At 38.6% G+C, this 15,807-nt stretch overlaps 1 protein-coding gene across 2 annotated transcripts in view; it reads right to left on the reverse strand.

Moving 5' to 3' along the window:
- anks1b (ankyrin repeat and sterile alpha motif domain containing 1B) overlaps positions 1-15,807 on the reverse strand; it is a 215,732-nt gene that overhangs the window by 170,142 nt on the left and 29,783 nt on the right. For both annotated transcript variants that reach the window (XM_062994177.1, XM_062994186.1), the window contains exons 3-4: positions 14,423-14,604; positions 10,979-11,095 (exon numbers count right to left, since the gene is read on the reverse strand). In XM_062994177.1, the coding sequence (XP_062850247.1) occupies positions 10,979-11,095; positions 14,423-14,604 (299 nt within the window). The remainder of the gene's footprint in view (positions 1-10,978; positions 11,096-14,422; positions 14,605-15,807) is intronic.

The raw sequence follows: 15,807 nt of genomic DNA on the forward strand, positions 1-15,807 counted from the left end.
ACATGGTGGTTGTGTGTTAGTGTGTGTTGTGCTGGTATGAGTGGATAAGACACAGCAATGCTGATGTTTTTAAACACCTCACTGTCACTGCTGGACTGAGAATAGTCCACCAACCAAATATATCCAGCCAACAGCTCCTTGTGGGCAGCGTACTGTGACCACTGATGAAGGTCTAGAAGAGTGTCTAATAGAGTGGACAGTGAGTGGACACGGTGTTTAAAAACTCCAGCAGCGCATAAGCATTCCTGTCTTATCCACTCATAGCAGCACAACACACACTATCACACCACCACCATGTCAGTGTCACTGCAGTGCTGAGAATGATCCACCACCCAAATAATACCTGCTCTGTGGTGCTCCTGTGGGGGTCCTGACCATTGTAGAACAGGGTGAAAGCAGGCTTAAAAGGTAGAGAAATGTAGAGAAACAGATGGACTACAGTCAGTAATTGTAGAACTACAAAGTGCTTCTACATGGTAAGTGGAGCTGATAAAATGGACAGTGAGTGTAGAAACAAGGAGGTGGTTTTAATGTTATGGCTGATCGGTGTATGTGGAAGTACCATTTATTTGTTTTTAAATACTGCATAAAGAAGATTTAAGGACACAAAGTTAAATAATATTTCATAATCAGAAAGCCATGCATTACCAAAACTGTGTAAAAAAGACATTCAACCAATAAAACAGTATTTAAATAAAAATATTTGGCAACTGGTGCTGGTAGCAACATGTTATTGAAATGCTTTTCAGTAGCAAGGACCGGACATCTGTTAACGACTGATGCATAAAAGTGCTTCAACTGGCCAACCTCCGTCAATAAACCCTTTACCACTCTGCTATACCCTTGTGTGAAAAGGACCAATACCTCTGCCTGCAATCCCAGCTGGGCTCGGCTATATATTCTCTGAGCACTAAAGCATGACTTGGCCTCCATACAAACCGATTTATATTTGATCTAGGCTGTAAAACACACACTACTACAAGAGACTCCTATTTCACACTGTCTATTTAGAGTAATCTATCATATGTAAACTTACACAAAGACTGAGTATAAAGTCTAAATAGCACACTTGGGAACGAGCCGAAAAGACATAACTCTCCTCTAGTGCTCAGTCCTCAAAGTGCCTACTACCCCCACTATTCCCACACATTTGGCAAGTGTGGAGTGTACAATAATACTTTGAACCTGCATGCTGTTATAGTGGAGATGAAATATTAGTAGTGTTTCTGATGGCTGAATTTAAAATCAAAGCATCAGTTATAATTGAGGTTTAAATTTTAAATTCAGCTGTGATGGGCATGTACCTTATTTCTGCAACTTTTTTAATAACTGAATACAAACACAGTTTATGGCATGGACTGGATTGTGTTTTTTTTGGAGGGCTGACGTCAGACCTTTGGGAAAACCTTTGATAGAGCACATTTCTAGCACAATCTACAACCCCAAATCAGAAAAAGTTGGGACAGTATGGAAAATGCAAATAAAATAAGTGTTCCTTAGATTTACTTTGACTTTTATTTGATTGCAGACAGTTTGAACCCAAGATATTTCATGTTTTGTCTGATCAACTTAATTTAATTTGTTAATATACCTCCATTCCTGCATTTTAGGCCTGCAACACATTCCAAAAAAAGTTGGGACGGGGGCAATTTAGGGCTAGTAATGAGGTGAAAAAACTAAAATGATGTGGTTCCAAACAGGTAATGTCAACAGGTGATTGTAATCATGGTTTGGTACAAAAGCAGCATCCAGGAAAGGCTGAGTCTTTGATGATCAGAGGATCTCCAGTTTGTCAACAAATACGTGAGAAAATGTTGAAATGTTTAAAAACAATGTACCTCAAAGATTGTAAGGGATTTGCATATTTCTCCCTCTACAGTGCATAATATCATTAAATGATTCAAGGAATTGGGAGGAATTTCAATGCATAAAGGCCAAGGACACAAGCTTAAGCTGAACGCCTGTGATCTTCGATCCCTCAGACGGCACTACATCAAGAACCACCACTCAACAATAACTGATATAACCACATGGGTGAGGGATTACTTTGGCAAACCTTTGTCAAGCACTACAATACAGAGTTACATGCACAAATGCCACTTAAAACTTTGCTGTAGCCGCTCAGGTGGCGCAGTGAAATTCACTTATAATTCACTATAAATCAGTGTTTTAAATAAATCAGATCCCTTCATCTGTGTAGCAACAGATGGGTCTTTTTTACTTAAGTATAGTTTTACCCATGTTCACAAAGTGACATCCATAATAAAAAAAAGGTGCATTTACATTTATGGCATTTAGCCAACTTACAACTGAGACTAAATACAATCCATGCACTTTCAAGTGAGGCCTTACAATGGCAACCTGGCTTTTATAGGGATTGAACCAGCAACCTTATGATTACTAGGCCAGTACCCTAACTATTAAGCTACTAACTAGGTATAATTTGCAATTAGGATTTTAACTAGCTTTTAAACCAGGTTTGCCATTAGCCATATAGGCTTCTGATAGTAAAATGCTCTTACTCTGTTTGTGTCTCCTTCACAGTAATGCCATAATTATCTGTGAGTGGGAATCCAAAAGAGCACAAGAGTGAAAAATCTGAGGTGACACTAAACAATTTAATCAATAAAGCAAATTTCACAGTGTCATGTATCTACTGAACGGTTAGTGTTTGAACAGAATGTAAATCTCAACAAAGCATTTTACAGCCATTAATCACTGCAGCATATTCTTAAGGTGTAGTTTGGTCAATTCCAAAATATAAAACTCATCTCTGGTGGCTTGGGTGCTGCATAGCAAAACATATGTCCTGGGGACCTGGGTAAATGATTCTTGCCTCTAGTCATTGTGTGTTTAAAATGGAGTTTAAAATGTTCTCTCAGTGTCCTTTCATTCAGACGTCGGATTGACCACTTTCTAATGCTGTGTGTGTGTGTGTGTGTGTAAAGAGGTGTGGTAGGTCGAGCCAAGTGTTGGAGGCTTGCAAGAAGGACATAAGCTCAAAAGTCCAAGTTCCCAGTGCTATTGTTTTATTTACAAACGCGTTGATGAATAAAAACCAAAGCTGGTTGACATAAGTAACCCCATTGACCTCAGTCAACTAAAAGGCAGTTACCAATGAGATAGGCTTTAGACCATAGCGGTCTCACTATAAGGATGTAGCTGCGAAGCTACCTATGACATTCTGCCATCTTTTTCCTTCTCTCCTCACTTCCTTCTGCTTCAACTAAAAGGCCCCTACCCTCTAGGACCTGGCGGCCAATCCTGAAGCAGGAGAAATTAGAGGGAGCATTTAAACAGACAACACATCACATTCATATGGCCATATCCTTTAGTGTACATGTTCATTCAAAATACATAATGCCCGCCTATTTACAATGGATAAATTAGTCTAGTCTCCTGGTAATCAATACAGACAGACTTGGTGATGTGTAAAGGAGTACTTACATCATCACAGTGTGATTACATTGAATAGACTGAATTTTAACCTATGTAGGGTTAAAATCCTGCATTGCACCCAGTGTTCCAGGCAGGTGCAACACTCACCATAAGCCTGACCCAGGATAAAGAGAATAATAATAAATGTATCTCTGGTGTATTTTGGAATATCTTGCTTCAACATTCTGCTTTAGAGTGTTTTTTTGGTCCTTGTAAAAGTGATTTCCTCTAGCTGAATTTACCTGTTTTTATTTATTTATTTATAATTACATTTTTTAGATTTAGATTATTAACAGTAAACCTATAGAATCTTCTAACAAAGCTTAGTTTTATCTACTCATCAGTGATCACAAGGTGTCTAGATCTGTACATATCACAATACATTCACCATACTTTACAGATAAAATTACATTTTGGTATTTGCATTCAGGGTTTTATTTGCTTAACAAGGCTGTGGACATTTACTAAAAACCTCAAACTTTTGTCCACAGCAGCACTGTACAACTGTACAGATGGTCTTTGGAAAATTTTATAAAGGCAGCATTTACATTTTTGAAAAGGAAGGGTTTCCCCTGTGGTAGCTTTGCATTAATATGGCACCTGCTAAGCTTTTATAGTATGATAAATTTATGAGCACAGATGCCATCAAATGCAAAAGATGCTTGGAGATCCTCAGATGGCATGCCCTTCTGCTGATCTTTGTAGGATGGTGACTTTCAAAGACAGTTAAAAGCATTACCATACTTTACCAGTGGACAGTGAGGTCAAAAAAGAGAATAGTGCTTTACCACTATGTAATTGTAAGCACTAATAATGTTCAATCAGGATGCCAGGACGCCAAGCCTCAGCTACACTCAAGACATAGCCAATTATGTCTGCATGTATATCCATCATTTTAGTATCAGATGATCAGTCAAAGTAGCTTTGTGGCCTTTCACTCTATAGCAGGGGTCACAAACCTTTTTGAAGCTGAGAGCTACTTCAAGGGTAAAAAAACTTCCTGAATAACAAAGTTGCATGGCTCACCTGAATAACAAAGTTGCATGGTTCACCTGAATAACAAAGTTGCATGGTTCACCATGGCTCATCTATTGCTGCTGTTTGAGTTGGTCATCTTCTAGACCTTCATCAGTGGTCACAGAACAGTGCCCATGGGGCGCTGTGATCCACCACCCAAATAATACCTGCTCTGTGGCGGTCCTGTGGGGATCCTGACCATTAAAGAACAGGGAGAAAGCAGGCTAAAAAGGTATGTAGAGAAACAGATGGACTACAGTCAGTAATTGTAGTGCTTCTATATGGTAAGTGGAGCTGATTAAATGGGCAGTGAGTGTAGAAACAAGGAGGTGGTTTTAATGTTTTCGCTGATCAGCGTATATGTGAACCAGATCCTGGTCTGGCTGCTCTGTTAATAACCCGGACATAGCCGACACTCTTCTAACCACCTTACCTCCCCATACTCATCGGAGACATGACATCGGGACCATTCTTATTGTCTTTAAAAACAGTGTTTGCTATTATCATCATTGCACCTTTTAGGACCTTCCCGACCGAAAAGGCTTTCTTATTTTTTATCAAAAAAAGAAAATGCATCCCGTTCCCCATCATAGCTGCGCTCGCTTGCTTGTCTCAGCAAAGAGTGAGATTGATGTTTGTTGAGTTCATATATACATAAATCTTTTGTTTTTGAAATGTTATATTCAGTATTGTTATTTTCAAATCTACATCAATGCAAGTGTTATTGGTCACTAGTGCTATGGTCACTAGTGCTATTTTTAGAACATGCCCTACTGGCGACTCCCATGGTCCCTGCGTGTGACCGTGTGCTCGCGGGCACCACGTTGGTGACCCATGCTCTATAGGAACAAACTAAACACTAAACTATGCCAGTGGAATGCGCCCACAGGATGAGGGGGAAAAACCCACAACTCTTTACTGCTGGGGTTGTCAAGCCTTCAGGACTGTACAGTTTAGTCTTCAGAACTGAAGATCATGCCGTCTGTGCCCAATAATTAATCATAAATAAATAACAATTTTCCTTTTAAAGTCACACAGATATTTTTCTTTTGCCATACTGTTCAAAATTAAAGATAACTTAACCTGGTCAGCAATTCTGCTACAGAGCATGATTAGTGTTACCTGCTTAACTATATCATGCAGTGCACCTGTCTGGAAGCATCAGTTAATTATTAATGCTTCGTTTTTAAATTGTCGTCTGTCTGATTTAAATTGACTTTAAATATTAAACTGTTAATTATCTCAATATTTTACATTTAAATAAGTATCATGTTCCAAAAGCCTTCATAGATGCAAAGCAGGACAGGAAATCATATTGGCCATAATCAAAAAAGTTATAGGGAAAAAAACACTTTCAGACTATCTTTGTTACAAAGCATGTGGACTACATACAGTGTAGAACCCCTTAAGTTTGATCTTCCTTTGTGGGTCAGTGTCAATTGCCATTCCTTTTTCAATGTTACAGCTAGCATTAGCTTAGCTTAGCTTAGCAATCTGTTCTTTGTTCTCTGGATGTAGCAATTGTGTAGCTTAGCATAAGTTTAGTTTAGTCCTTTGTTTATTCTATTCTATTCTATTTAGTCCTTATTTATTCTATGTGTATCTTGTTTTGGTTTAATTTCTATGTTTAATGTGCTTTTCCACTGTGTTCCTGGTATCTTCATTCCTTGTCCTTCTTGTTCTTGCTTATTTTGTTTGCTTAAATGAAATAGTCTATGCTTTTGTGTCCTGCATAAAAAGTTATACTACATCTATATTTTGTGTTACTTTTAAACTGTACTCCGTTTTTCTCTAATGTTTTGTCTCTAATAACCATAAAATCATAATATTAAAATTAATACTTATACTTCTTGGTATAACTTACTTTTATAGTTTAAGCCTAGAAATGAAGATATTAAAATGCATACAAAGGTTAACGCATCCCAATTTAGCGTAGTCAGTTTGTCTTCCACTGTTGGGAGATCCCTGATTGCACATCTACTCCGACCCATGCGCAGCCCTTAGCAAAACCCTTTTTCACCCATGCATTCTGCACAGGCGCCTCTCTTTCTGCTAATCAGGGTCCTTACAACTAACCAGTGGTTGGGAATTGACAGTAATGAAATATAAAGAAGAACGGAATAATGGGGTGATGGAGTATTGTGATATTGCTGTACGTAATGTAGTAATAGTACCTAAACAAAATTTGCATTGTGATGAGTTAACAGCAAAAAGGTGATTCCCCACCTTTCTTCCTCTATGGTCTTGTACAATGCAGTGACGCACATTTTTGGATGGATTTGTCAATGGAAAGTGGGTGGCTATCCCACGCCTTGCACTTTATAAATTCTCTGTCTCCTAGCAACCATGAGAACCTTTCGAAATCGATGCATTAGTGTGTGTGTGTGTGTGTGTGTATATGTATGTGTGTGTGTGTGTGTGTGTGTATGTCCCTGCAAGCTTCAGCAAGTGATGAAATTAACTGTTTGTCTGGAAGTGAAAAAGTGCTTCTCTCCACAAGAGGAATCCCATCCAAACTCCATCACCAGGGGCCTCTGTTGCCATGGCAGCACAGGGATTATACACACATGACTCAGGTGGGTGGGCCAGCATGTGACTTGATTACACTTCCTGCTGCATAATTACACTTCCTGGCTGAAGAAGGAAATCCCTCCTCCACAGCTCCAATAATGCATAAGAATAAAGCGGCTTTAAATTTAGCATTAGCATTTATAGCATATTTTATATTTTGTTGTACAATAATAATCTTAAAACTCAGCAGCTACTTAACCTGGAGGATCATCAGAATTGTAGATTTGAGATCATAAAAAAATTCTGCTGCAAGCACAGTATTTATATACAGTTGCAATACAAATATTCAACCCCCACTGCAAATTAGGTTTATTAGTATTAGCAAAATTTACAAACGTTCAGCTTTTGGCAATAAACCAATTAAACAAGAACAATTTAAATAGCTCAACACAACTAAAATAACAAGTGGTTTCTCCAAATTCAACACAAAATGCCACTGATTATCCTGATCATCTGTTTGTAAACACAGCACATTGTCACTTGCCTTCTTGGGTATTAGCAATTGTGACCTGTGGTGTTTAAACAGTGCAACTCAATTGGCATAAATAATCAAATGTATACATATAACACACCAAAAAACACACAAGTCCACCACTGCTGAAATCTCAGCTCTGCTATCAGTCGGCTCGGAGCCTATACAGACACGACTGGCTATGTCTGAGAGTGGGCAGACTGAAGGGATTCCTCATTGCTACTGCAATTGTGGTCTCTGCTGGCTGGTTGATGGTGCCTGTACAGTGACAGGGAATAATAGAGATCAGTGTGTGGCTTGTACACGATACTGATCCCTGTGTGAATTGGTGAAAAGAAGTGGTTGGGGCTACTACACATGTGTCAAAGGGGGTCCCTCTTTGGTCAATGTCTGTAAAAGTCTACAGCAGTGGAGAAGATATACAACTAAGTATACAACTGTACTAAAAAGTAAAAAAGTAAGTTCAGTCGAACACAAACCTTCTCTCTCACCTATTTTTGGCTTGCACTCTTTTACTTTACACTAACAATTACATTAATGGCATTTCACAGACTCTTTTATCCAAAGCGACATACAATCATGATCAGTTACAATTTAAGAGCCTTGCTCAGTTGCCCAACAGTAGCAACTCCAGTACCAGTACCAGTCCAGTACCTTAACAGCTGAGCTACCACTGCCCTGAAATATACATACACTATATTGCCAAAAGTATTAACTCACCCATCCAAATCACTGAATTCAGGTGTTCCAATCACTTCCATGGCCACGGGTGTATAAAACCAAGCACCTAGGCATGCAGACTGCTTCTACAATCATTAGTGAAAGAATGGGTCGCTCTTAGGAGCTCAGTGAATTCCAGCGTGGTAGCGTGATAGGATGCCACCTGTGCAACAAGTCCAGTCGTGAAATTTCCTCGCTACTAAATATTCCACAGTCAACTGTCAGTGGTATTATAACAAAGTGGAAGCGATGGACGAGTCTGGGTTTGGTGGTTGCCAGGACAACGGTACTAGTCTGATTTGTATTGTGCCAAGTGTAAAGTTTGGTTCCAGTGAAAGGAACACTTAATGCTTCAGCATACCAAGAGATTTTGGACAATTTCATGCTCCCAACTTTGTGGGAAAAGTTTGGGGATGGCCCCTTCCTGTTCCAACATGACTGCGCACCAGTGCACAAAGCAAGGTCCATAAAGACATGGATGAGTGAGTTTCGTGAGGAAGGACTTGACTGGCCTGCAAAGAGTCCTGACCTCAACCCGATAGAACACCTTTGGGATAAATTAGAGCGGAGACTGCGAGCCAGGCCTTCTCGTCCAACATCAGTGTCTGACCTCACAAATGCGCTTCTGTTAGAATGGTCAAAAATTCCCATAAACACACTCCTAAACCTTGTGGAAAGCCTTCCCAGAAGAGTTGAAGCTGTTATCGCTGCAAAGGGTGGGCCCACATCATATTAAATTCTATGGATTAAGAATGGGATGTCACTCAGGTTTATATGAGTGTGAAGGCAGACAAGCAAATACTTTTGGCAATATAGTGTATATACACATGAACACATCAGTTCTGAGTGCATAATTGACTTGGTTACACCTCAGTAGCTGGACATCATTCTTTGTTCAATATTGATTCTCATACAGTTTAACAGACTGTCTATAAGACATTCTTACACACATTACATCTGTAATGTTATGAGATGCTCTGTAGTGAAATCTGCTGCTAACCTCCATGAAGTTCCCAGAGCAACACTTAAAGACAATAGGAGGCTTGCATGGATGCATACTAAAACCGAATCCAACAGCACCACCTTTTTACTAACATGCTAAACTGCAGGCACTTTTATGTAATGAAAAAGATAAAACATTAAATAAGATACTAAATTGACAATACTTATCTATACACACATTTTACATTTGTTAATGTACTTTAATATTTGCTCCATAATTTAATATGTTTTAGTACAGAATTGACAATCCACAGCTTTTAAATACAGTGCCTAGAGAACATCATCATACAATGTCAAAATCTTTTTATTTTCATCAACCGATCATCAACAGCAGGTCCATTTTCACTGGGCACAAGGCAAGAACACCCTGGACATGGTGTTGATACAGCACAGAGCTGCAAGCACCCAACATACAACTTTAGACAAATTAAGGTGTGTAGTAGATATATCAGCAAATAATTATGTCAAAAACAGTTACATTATTGTGTGTGTTTGTGTTAAAGAGAACAGTTATAAATGATTGTACAATGATCTTTCTTAAAATGTAAGCTTGCACATGTCACTCTCCTGACCAAAACAACACTGATTATTTTAACCACTGAGCATTTTGAAGAAATCTATTTCCAAGGACAAATAAGCATCGGTTTCTTGTCGACCTCAGAACTTAAAGATTTCAGTCCCCATCACACAGCCACCATTATTTACATTGACATGTAGAGTATGTACAAGTAGCCATGTCTTTTAAAAAGTTCTCTAAAAGCCACTTTGCTTGTAGGAAAGACCTACATTGGTACCTATTTTTTCTGATTATCTTTTCTGAAACAGAATTTTTACTTGTGTCTGTCTGTCTGCCCTGTAATGGACTGGTGACCCATCCAGGATGTTTCCTGCCTTTTGCCCAATTTATCAGAACCACTGCAACCCTGATCAGAATAAAGCAGTGGTAAAACGGACAATGCTTAGTCAATTTTGTTACAGGAACAGAACCATTGCAACTGAAGACAGCTGACAAGTAAATTATGACAATGTCAAAAATGTTGACCTACAGTCCAGTGTGACCACTGTTATCATGCTCATGCTCTAGTACAAAGAACCTATAGCACAAAAGCATAGGATACAAAATAATAATTTCTATATACACTAGCCCAGCACTTTCTTTCATTTACTTACAGTGAGCTGAATTGGCCTGTCTGACCATTGCACAAAAATGCTTATTACCTTAAGCTCAACTTGGAGCATGGTCATTTCATATGGTTTACTTTAACTCAGTCGCAAACTTTTCATTCATTCATTTTCATGTTTTACCAGTGCTAAATCCTAGTCACTCACAGTGGGTCCGGTTTTCTCGAAATCACTGGGGGCAATGTAGTAACACAATGTGGACAGGGCACTAAGGTATAGCCAATCGTGTCTGTTTTTTTTTTTGTTTTTTTTATAGATTTTTATTAAAATAAATACATTTCCACTATTATACTGTGAGCTTGTTTTTTTAAATTTAATTTTAAAATAAGACTGGAATTCTCTGATGACGCAATCAAAATGTAATCTTGTACAGAATGACACAATCACACAGTCTACAGCTATGTACACATTATCTTTTATTATAAACATTTATAAGTTGTCATCCTATCAAATGAAAGCACAGTTAGAGTTCCACAGATTGCGGAATATACCAGAAAAGCATAATATTAAATGGAAATCATTTACAGTGTTCCAGCCTATGAGTGTGTGAGCAAGATTTAAAAAAAAAAAGCATACCTGTGAGAAACCCAGGTTTCGGCAGCCGTTGCAGGGTGTGAGTGCCTCCCATAAGCCTGACGGACCACAGGCCTTCTCCTCCTCCTCCATCGCTGGGGGCAACGGAGGAGAGGGTCGCTACAAAAATAGAAATAACAAGCAGTTAACACATATACACACACACACATACAGTTTGGTATCATGTGAGAGCGCGTGGCTTGTGCATGATAGGGAATGAAGCCAATGAAGTATCACATTAAATAATCACTCAGTTATACACACTGACAGACCACATATGAATTATAAATGCATACACTCACAATCAGAAATATTTAATATTTATTTATTATTTATTTAATTTATAACTCTAAACTTTTCTTCAGTGATAGTTTTAGCTTTAAATAAAGTGTTTATTCATTGAATGATACAGTAAATGTAGAAAGAAAACGAATGATATAGTATTCTAGAGTAGCAGGATGTTTCATTAATACTGCCATGTCACAATTATTTGACCGCTGCACAATATTATTGATCTTAAAGCCTACTGCTAGTCTGTGTGCCATATATTATTAAACTATTGGGAACTCAATAACAACCCTTAATTTGCTTCAGCTGTGATGTGTTATATAAACACCACCTAGAGATTCATGTGTTCAATGGGTGTTTCAACCATGGTTAAAATTAAGGAGCTGTCCCAAAAACTGAGAGAGGAGATCCATTCACTGCATCAAAAATTAAATTTGTATGAATGCCCATGATTTTAGAATTGGATATCCAACAAGCATCCACAGGATTTCTAGATACTGTTGGCCATATACAGTAGGTTATACAGTATGATTCACTGTAAGTGCTTTATCTAATTTGAATTCACTGTGTTGGAAACCATAGGCAGCAGGCAGTAAGTCTGGGGGGTCTTAGCCCGAACCTTACCTCCAGTCACTATCAAAGAGTTTGCATGGGTTTATATTTCTGTGGGTTTTCCCACCTCCCAAACATATTAACATATTGCTGCTGATCAGCCATAACATTAAAACCACCTCCTTGTTTCTACACTCACTGTCCATTTTATCAGCTCCACTTACCATATACTGTAGAAGCACTTTGTAGTTCTACAATTAGTGACTGTAGTCCATCAGTTTCTCTGCATGCATTGTTAGCCCCCTTTCATGCTGTTCTTCAATGGTCAGGACCCCCACAGGACCACTACAGAGTAGGTATTATTTGGGTGGTGGATCATTCTCAGCACTGCAGTGACACTGACATGGTGGTGGTGTGTTAGTGTGTGTGTGTTGTACTGGTATGAGTGGATAAGACACAGCAGTGCTGATGGAGTTTTTAAACACCTCACTGTCACTGCTGGGCTGAGAATAGTCCACCAACCAAAAACATCCAGCCAACAGCGCCCCATGGGCAGCGTCTTATGACCACTGATGAAGGTCTAGAAGATGACCAACTCAAACAGCAGGAATAGATGAGCGATCGTCTCTGACTTTACATCTACAAGGTGGACCAACTAGGTGAGAGTGTCTAATAGAGTGGACAGTAAGTGGACACAGTATTTAAAAACTCCAGCAGTGCTGCTGTGTCTGATCCACTCATACCAGCACAACACACACTAACACACCACCACCATGTCATTGTTACTGCAGAACTGAGAATGATCCAACACCTAAATAATACCTGCTCTGTGGTGGTACTATGGAGGTCCTGACCATTGAAGAACAGAGTAAAAACAGGTAAAAAAAAAAAAGTATGTAGCGAAATAGATGGACTACAGTCAGTAATTGTAGAACTACAAAGTGCTTGTATATGGTAGGTGGAGCTGATAAAATGGACAGTGAGTGTAGAAACAAGCAGGTGGTTTTAATGTTATGGCTGATCGGTGTATAGTGAATTAAACTGTAAATGTAAAAACTATACATTTCCAGGACCTTAAATATTCCTGGAGACACCATTGGTAGTAATAGCTGAAAGTTTCAAACTTATAGCGCAGGAGCAGTACCTATGTACCTATGTATTCAATAAGTTTTGCGAAATTCACATAACATCATAAATCCTATTGAAATAATGTATTTTAAATGCAAAACTACTCATTTGTTATACTTGTTTGGTGTAAGCAGTCCAACCTACATAAGAACCAATATGTGTGATATATGATGTGTGACAAATATGCAAAAGTAGAAGAAATTGGTAAATATTTTTTCACTGCACACTCATAGAATGGCTGTGTCTGTGTGTGTATGTGTGTGTGTGTGTGTGTGTATGTGTGCGTGTGTGTGTGACCCGCTTATTGATCACTCAAGCAATAGAGAAAAACCTAGCTTTGTCCACAGTGATAAATGGCTGAGTTACCCAAAAGCCAGGGCAATCAGCGGCCCTCAGATTTGATCAATGTTCCAGTGCACAGGATCACAATCATCCACAGCTCTTCCAATTATTTATCTCTGCCAGAGTCAAACACAATACTGGATTTATTTCACTTTGTGGGCTGGTTTTAGATGCATTTTCTTTTTAAATAGATTGACGTCATTGAGGAAATCTGGCAGAACAGGAAAGGAATTTATTTAGCACTATTAATATACATCCTGTGATTATATAAATTGTGTAGTGACCGAAACAAACTCACACTTGGGTGAAGTATGCTATCTTCTGGACACATTGTAGTACTGCACTATTGCGTAATACCTTATTAAGGTTTTCAATTTTTAATATTTGCTTAATTCTAATCAAGATCACAGTGGGTCTGGAATTACTCAGAAATACATGGGGCAGCACAGGAATACACCTTGGAATGTATGCCACTCCATTGCAGGGCAGCACACTCACCTACTTAATTGTATCCAGGGACAATATAGATCAGCCAAACCATGTTTAATATGTTTGAGAGGTGGAAAAAACTCAGAAATATAAAACCCATGCAAACTCTTTGATAGTGACTGGAGGCAAGGTTCGAGCTCAGACTTACTACCTGCTGCCTATGGTTTCCAACACAGTAAATTCTAAATAGATAAAACATTTACAGTGAATTATACTGTAAATTATACTGTAAATGTACAAACTATATGGCCAACAGTATGTAGAAATCCTGTGGATGCTTGTTGGATATCCAATTCTAAAATCATTGGTATTCATATACATTTACCCTGACATAACAACATCCACTGTTTTAAAGTTTTAAGGATTTTAAAGTCCGTGAGAGTCTGTGACAATTTAGCCAAACGCACATTTGTGAGGTCAGACATAAAGACAACAAACTTGTACAGAGGCTTAAAATCATTGTAAAACAGGAAAGAGCCTTCCCCAAACTGTAGCCAGAATTTTGGATGCATCTAATTTATATTCTACAACTGAGTTTATACCCCTGTTGACTTCAGGTGAGGCTAAAATATCTAAACTCAATTAGGGTGTGTCTACATAATCTTAACCACATCTCAGATGAACAAGCTAAAACAAGGTGAAATGTACCTTACTGACGTGAGTTAATGTGCTGTTTCTCTCCTCATCTGAAAGCTTCCCGCTGCTGAAACTCTCCACAGATTGCGAGTGTGATGAGATAGTCTGGCACAGCTCCTCAAATGAGTAGTCCCTGTCCCGACACATCTTTATGTCATTTAGTAGCTTGGATAAGTCCCCCGTCACTGCTTCATCTAAAGAAACAGACAGACAAAGGCATGTGGAATACTGTTAAATAAACATAGCAAGTGTGCACAAGTGAAAGCTTGCACTTTACAAACAATATCCATTAATGTTTTCTCAATAATTCTGGTTATACAAACACGTTGTTGTATGATGACACAATTTCCAAAAGCCTGAATCTCTACCCCAAAGTCTGTGTGTAAATGTAATTTAACTTATACCATAAGTTCATTCATATTAAATATTAGACACAAACTGCTAGAAAATGCAATTCCTTTTTAAATCCATCTAACATCACTCATCTAAAAGTCATTTTATTTAATCATTGGTAGTTTTTTTTAGTTTAGTTTAACAATAGTTTGTGGGGTGAAGTGAAGTGTGCATGCTTTTTATTACTAGTCTTAAACAATTTGCTTCCAGATACAGTAGTGGCATGATAAAACCACTGAAAACATCAAAACCAAGTGCAAAAATCAGCTGCCACTTACATTGCGTAAAATAAAAAATGGAAAACCTTTTGCCCCAAACGAATTTGTTACATCTTAAGGAAAAAGCTAATACAGCTAGTCACAACCCAAAACAGTCACTCTCACTCACTTTCTTAACTGCTTATCCAATTAGGGTCGCAGGGGGTGCTGAAGCCTATCCCACTTTTTCAATGGGTGGCACACAGTAACACCCTGGACAGGGCGCCAGTCCATCGCAGGGCAGACACACCTATAGGGCAATTCAGTGTCTCCAATTAACCTGACTGCATGTCTTTGGACCATGGGAGGAAACCGGAGCTCCCGGAGGAAACCCACACAGACACGGGGAGAACATGCAAATTCCACACAGAAAGGACCCGGACCGCCCCGCTTGGGGATCAAACCCAGGACCTTCTTGCTGTGAGGCGACAGTGCTACCCACTGAGCCCACAACCCAAAACAATAATTCAATAATTTCCTTTAGGATTAATAAAGTATCTATTTTTCTACCTAAACAAAGCACCCGAACATATTAAAGCTGAGCAAACCAAAAATGATATTTTCTGAACAATATTAAAATATATAATAGTATATATAGTATATAATAGTGATATAGTTCAAGGATTCTTTGAGAATTTGCAGTTCAAAATGCGCCATCTAATTTTCACTGGAGACAGGTCTGGACTGCAGAGAGGACAGTCTAGCACTTTCTTACTACAAGCCATGTTGTTGTGACTTGGCAGTTTA

The sequence above is a fragment of the Trichomycterus rosablanca genome, chromosome 1, assembly GCF_030014385.1.
Source record: "Trichomycterus rosablanca isolate fTriRos1 chromosome 1, fTriRos1.hap1, whole genome shotgun sequence".
NCBI classification, from domain to species: domain Eukaryota; kingdom Metazoa; phylum Chordata; class Actinopteri; order Siluriformes; family Trichomycteridae; genus Trichomycterus; species Trichomycterus rosablanca.